Consider the following 5,698-nt stretch of genomic DNA (forward strand, 5'->3'; position numbering starts at 1 on the left):
CATCGATAAATACAAGGGAACCAGTTCCATTGGCAGCCATACATGCCCATGCCATAACACTACCTCCACCATGCTTCACTGATGAGGTGGTATGCTTTGGATCATGAGCAGTTCCTTCCCTTCTCCATACTCTGCTCTTCCCATCATTCTGGTACAAGTTGATATTGGTCTCATATGTCCATAGGATGTTGTTCCAGAACTGTACAGGGTCTTTTAGATGTTTTTTGGCAAACTCTAATCTGGTCTTCCTGTTTTTGAGACTCACCAATGGTTTACATCTTGTGGTGAACCCTCTGTATTTACTCTGGTGAAGTCTTCTCTTAATTTTTGACTTTGACACAGATACGCCTACCTCCTGGAGAGTGTTCTTGATCTGGCCAACTGTTGTGAAGGGGTTTTTCTTCACCAGGGAAAGAATTCTTCTGTCATCCACCACAGTTGTTTTCCGTGGTCTTCCGGGTCTTTTGGTGTTGCTGAGCTCACAAGTGCGTTCTTTCTTTTTAAGAATGTACCAAACAGTTAATTTGGCCACACCTAATGTTTTTGCTATCTCTCAGATAGGTTTGTTTTGATTTTTCAGCCTAACGATGGCTTGCTTCACTGATGGTGACAGCTCTTTGGACTTCATATTGAGAGTTGACAGCAACAGATTCCAAACACAAATACCATACTTGAAATGAACTCTAGACCTTTTATCTGCTCCTTGTCAATGAAATAACGAACTCCCATAAGGGAATAACATACACCTGGCCATGGAACAGCTGAGCAGCCAATTGTCCAATTACTTTTGGTCCCTTAAAAAGGGGGGGGCCACATATAAAATGTATTGTAATTCCTACACCGTTCACCTGATTTGGATGTAAATACCCTGAAATTAAAGCTGAAAGTCTGCACTTAAAGCACATCTTGATTGTTTCATTTCATCCATTGTGGTGGTATACAGAGCCAAAATGATGAAAATTGTGTCAATGTCCAAATATTTATGGACCTAACTGTATATAGTGTATGGGTTCATCAAGCTAATGTTGAGGTGTGGTGGAATATAGACAGTAGTTGGAGTTTAACAGAACAACCCCAGCTGCATGTCATTAGTTGAGTTCAGACCTATGGTCCTCCACTGCTCCCTCTGCTGTCCCAGAATGCACTGATTGAGACTGCCCCGCTCTGAGCTAATCAGAGTAGACCTACTCTGGGCTGTAACCTATCAGGATAGATCTGAAAAGCTCTGGCCTGCAGTGATGGAACTGTTTGGCCTATGGCCTATCACAGTATACCTTTTTTATTCCATGATAGGGCACTGTTTAACTATATTCTTTATCCTTGTTATTAAGCTATTCTGAACCCTGCTAAACTGTCCAGAAGTTTTCTGAAGAGAGATGGCCCCCTCCTCCTCCTCCTCCTTCTTGTCCCACCCCCAGCCCCCTCCAAACTCCCTGCGGAGGAGGTCAGTTACAGGTGATTATTCTGGCATCAGGCCTGGGTCCTCAGCATAAACACTCCGGGTCATTATAGAGTCACAGCTCACTAGTCTGCCTATCACCCCTTCACACACACACACACACACACACACACACACACACACACACATACACACACACACACACACACACACACACACACACACACACACACACACACACACACACACACACACACACAGATGAAAACACATGTGCACTTGCACACAGACACACACTTACACACACACACACACAGACAAACACACACACTTACAAACTTGGCCTGCTCAACCATTTAAATGTCAAAGAGAGAGGCAATTTAACCACTGAGTAAGGTGAATGTGTCTGTGTGTGTGTGTTTATTGTGAACTGTATGGTCTTGAACAGGAGATTGACACCCTTGTCAATCAGTGGTGTGATTCTGTTAAGGTGAACCTGATGTGTGTGTGTGTGCATGTTTTTGTGTGTGTGTGTGTTTGTGTTTGTGTAGGGAGGGTTGGCCAAATCAACCTCCATCCCCTCTGTACCCCTCTGCCTGGTGAGTCTGTGTGTGTCTCCAGTCTGATCTCCAGTTCTCATCTCCCCCAGCATCTCCAGATCTCCAGACCCCCAGTAGAGGATGTGGCGGCTACAGCCCAGTGAAGGCTGGGGGCGACGGGTCGGACGGTGGGTCGGGCTGGGCTGGACCGCCTGGTTCCTCCAGGAGGATGAAGAGGCTCTGGGGCTGGCACAGAGGGACGAGCTGAGCAGGACGTATGTAGAGGAGGCTCAACCAAACCAGACTACCAGGAGGGAGAGCAGCTATGGAACCCCTCCTTCCAGCCCTGACACCCAGCAGGAGCCCCGCTCTTCTCAGACCAGGAGTCAGACTCCCAGTCCCAGGATCACTACCTGGGAGGCAGGCTGGAACGTGACAAATGCAATCCAGGTAGGAGGAGAGGGGGGGGGGGGGAGAGGAGGGGTGAGGAGAGGAGAGAAGAGGAGAAGGGAGGCACAGGAGGAGAGGATGTGAGAGGGGGGAGAAGAGAGAGGGGGGTATAGTGCAGGAGAGGAAAGAGAAGAGGGAGAGAGTAGAAGAAAAGAGCCTGAGATAATGTCTCCTTGTCCTGTCCTGACAAACAGAACATCATGAGAGTACATGAGATAATTCCTGTTTACTGAGGGGAATGGACTGCACATTAACATAAAAACATTTTGTACGGCACTGGTAAACACGACTATTTCAGTAATTACAGCATAGCATAAGTATGTAAGTAAATATGCGTTTGAGTTTGTTGTGTTTATGTTTGCTGAGCTGTGTGTACAGCAGCTGCTTCTGAGCTGGTGGTTCTATCCAGCTTGGTGGTGGCAGGAAAATACACGGTTCCAGAAGCTTCTATTATGCTACTGTCCAGTCTCCATTAGTTTTGTCATCATCATCACTTAATGTGATTATTTTCATCATCGTCGTCATCCTCATTTTCATCATTATCAAAATACTGTGTAGATCTCTTATCCTTCCTTTATATTTGGTGTTCACTGCTTTAGACGATGAACTCACAGAGACCCTGCCCCGGAGAGAGTGTTTGCCAACTGTGATTGGGCAAGCAGCCAGATTGTGCTCAGACTAGCCAATTAGGATGATGCAAATTGCAAAACACCATGTCTCTGGACTGACTGACTGATTGACTGGTTGATTGACTGATTGATTGACAGACTGGTTGTTCTACAGTAGTCTAATGTACTCTACTCTGTTGTGCTGCACTCTTCCCACCCTAGGGTATCTTCGTGCTGGGCCTGCCCTATGCCTTGCTCCAAAGTGGCTACCTAGGGTTGGTGCTGCTCCCCCTGGCTGCAGTGGTGTGTAACTACACCGGCCAGATCCTGGTGTCCTGTCTGTATGAGGAGGACGAGAGCGGCCTCCCGGTCCGTGTGCGAGACTCCTATGAGGACGTGGCCAACGCCAGCTGCCGGGGCCTGTGCCCGCTGTACCCTCGCCTGGGTGGCTGGCTGGTGAACCTGGCACAGCTGCTGGAGCTGGTCATGACCTGCACGCTCTACCTGGTGGTGAGCACCAACCTCCTGGCCCACAGTCTGTCCTCCCTACCCTCGGCCCTGGCCCTGGCCCCAGGCACCTCCGCAGCCCTCTGCCCCCTGGTGCCTCTCCTGGTGCTGCTGCCCTGCCTGCTGCTGGCTGACCTGAGAGTGGTGTCCAAGCTCAGCATGCTCTGCTCCTTGGCCCAGCTCCTCACCACTCTGCTGGTCATGCTCTACTGCCTGGGTGGGGCCGGGGGCTGGGCCTGGGAGACTCTTCCTGTTTTGGTACCCTATGATAAGATGCTGGTGTCGGTGGGCGTGATTATCTTCAGCTACACCTCCCAGATATTTCTGCCAACGCTGGAAGGAAACATGGAGAACAGGTATGAATTAAGTGCTGGATAGAGGGATAGAGATATGTATAGATGGTTGAAAGGAAGGATTGAGGCATGAAGGAAGAAGCATGGAGGGATAGAGGGATAAAGGGATAGAAAGGATGGAGGGAGAATGGATAGAGAGATGTAGAACAGTAAGGTAATTCATCGTGGTTCTGCTTGTTTTATCTTGTGTGTCTACTACGTGTTTCTCCAGACAGGAGTTCTGCTCCATGCTGGGCTGGACCCATGGCCTGGCCTGTCTACTGAAGACCCTGTTCTCCTTGCTGGCCTTTCTTACCTGGGGGGCCAACACCCGCGAGGTCATCACCGACAACCTGCCTTCCCCCATGAGGACGATGGTCAACCTCTGTCTGCTCACCAAGGCTCTGCTCTCTTACCCCCTCCCCTTCTATGCTGCCACCGAGCTCCTAATGGCCAGTATAAGAGGGGGTGGGGTTATGAGTAAGGAAGGGGAGGGGCCTCCAGGTGGGAGGTGGGTGGAGTCTGTTGGGACACTGAATTGTGAAGACGAAGGCTCCCAGGTCAATGGGGTTATGGGTAGGGTTGTTGATGAGGAAGAGGCAGGGTCTGTTACCAATCCAGGAGGGGCGGGGTCGATTGTGGGTGGAGTCCTAGGGAGGGTAGGGGCGGGGTTGAGGGCCCTGAGAGGCTTGGAGGTGGGCTCTGTGGCCCTGAGGGGTGGGCTCTTGCTGCTCACCTTCCTATTGGCTCAGCTTGTACCCCATTTCTCCCTGCTGATGGGGTTGACAGGGAGTGTGACGGGCGCGGCCATGAGCCTCATCCTGCCCTGTGTGTTCCACCTGCGACTGCGCTGGGCGGCGCTGAGTGGGTGGAGCCGAATGCTGGACCTCATCATCCTGACTCTTGGCACCATCTGCAGCCTATCTGGTTTGCTCTGCTCTCTACATGGCCTGCTGCAGGCAGTCAGCGATGGATAGAGGGAGGGATGGAGGGATGGGAGAATAGCAGAATATGGGATACAGGGATGGGTACAGGCAAGTAGAGCAATGGAGGATCGGAGGGAGAGTAGGATGGAGAGGAAGAGATAGAGTGTAAGGAGAGAGGGAGGGATGACTAGAGGAAGAAAAAGAAGATAAACAATGATATTAATCTTTTTGATTTTCTGTACTGAAAAAAGCACATTGTAAAAAGGAACATTCAGTATGATATATTTTCACATATGTGATTCTATTATCTAGTTTACTCCTCAGATAAATGTCTCTCGTTTAGCACCTCTTACTGTTACTGTATTACGGCAGCACTGATGCTTTACCTAGCTGTCTCCCCTATGTTCTGCTTTTCTGTGTAGAAATAAAACACTCAAGTGATGCGAGTGACACTATATTTGTGTCGAACAGTTGATGTGTGTAAATGCGATTAAATAGTGTTTTAAACTGTTTGAAGTCTTCTGAGGGATGTGTGCGCTCAAGGTATTCCTGACAGAAAATCAGATCAGAGTCATTCATCTGTGTTAGTGGAGCTACTGCGTATTAGCTACAGAAACCCAGGAAAGAGAGACTGGGGACTGGGAGGGAGGGATGGGAGAGAGGGAGAGAGAGATAGAGATAGAGAGAGAGAGAGAGAGAGAGAGAGAGAGAGAGAGAGAGAGAGAGTATTGGAAGAGAGGGGGGGGAGAGAGAGGGTAGGAGAGCATGAGAGAAAAACCTTAAGTAGAGAGATGTTTTATTCCCTTTCCTCCCAGTCAGTCACGCTCTATAAAGGACATCTGTTGAAACATCTTCTCCTCCTTTCCTCCTCCTCCTCTCCTCCTTCTCCTCCTCTCCCTCCCTCCTCCTCTTCCCCCACACACCCCTTTAAAATGAA

General features: G+C 49.4%; 1 protein-coding gene across 1 annotated transcript; it reads left to right on the top strand.

Moving 5' to 3' along the window:
• The first annotated feature begins 2,057 nt into the window (after nt 1-2,057).
• Nucleotides 2,058-5,237, top strand: si:dkey-126h10.1 (vesicular inhibitory amino acid transporter). Its single transcript, XM_062468016.1, has 3 exons — nt 2,058-2,388; nt 3,219-3,859; nt 4,068-5,237. Exons 1-3 carry the CDS (start codon nt 2,080-2,082, stop codon nt 4,810-4,812), a joined length of 1,695 nt encoding a protein of 564 aa, XP_062324000.1. The 5' UTR covers nt 2,058-2,079; the 3' UTR covers nt 4,813-5,237.
• Nucleotides 5,238-5,698: the final 461 nt, after the last annotated feature.

The sequence above is a fragment of the Osmerus eperlanus genome, chromosome 8 (genome assembly GCF_963692335.1).
Source record: "Osmerus eperlanus chromosome 8, fOsmEpe2.1, whole genome shotgun sequence".
Taxonomy (NCBI): domain Eukaryota; kingdom Metazoa; phylum Chordata; class Actinopteri; order Osmeriformes; family Osmeridae; genus Osmerus; species Osmerus eperlanus.

What these genes read in the sequence shown, in the direction of transcription:
- si:dkey-126h10.1 (XM_062468016.1), top strand. Translation starts at nt 2,080, where the DNA reads ATGTGGCGGCTACAGCCCAGTGAAGGCTGGGGGCGACGGGTCGGACGG. An exon ending in ACGTGACAAATGCAATCCAG is followed by an intron (nt 2,389 to 3,218) that starts GTAGGAGGAGAG and finishes TTCCCACCCTAG; the next exon opens with GGTATCTTCGTGCTGGGCCT. An exon ending in GAAGGAAACATGGAGAACAG is followed by an intron (nt 3,860 to 4,067) that starts GTATGAATTAAG and finishes GTGTTTCTCCAG; the next exon opens with ACAGGAGTTCTGCTCCATGC.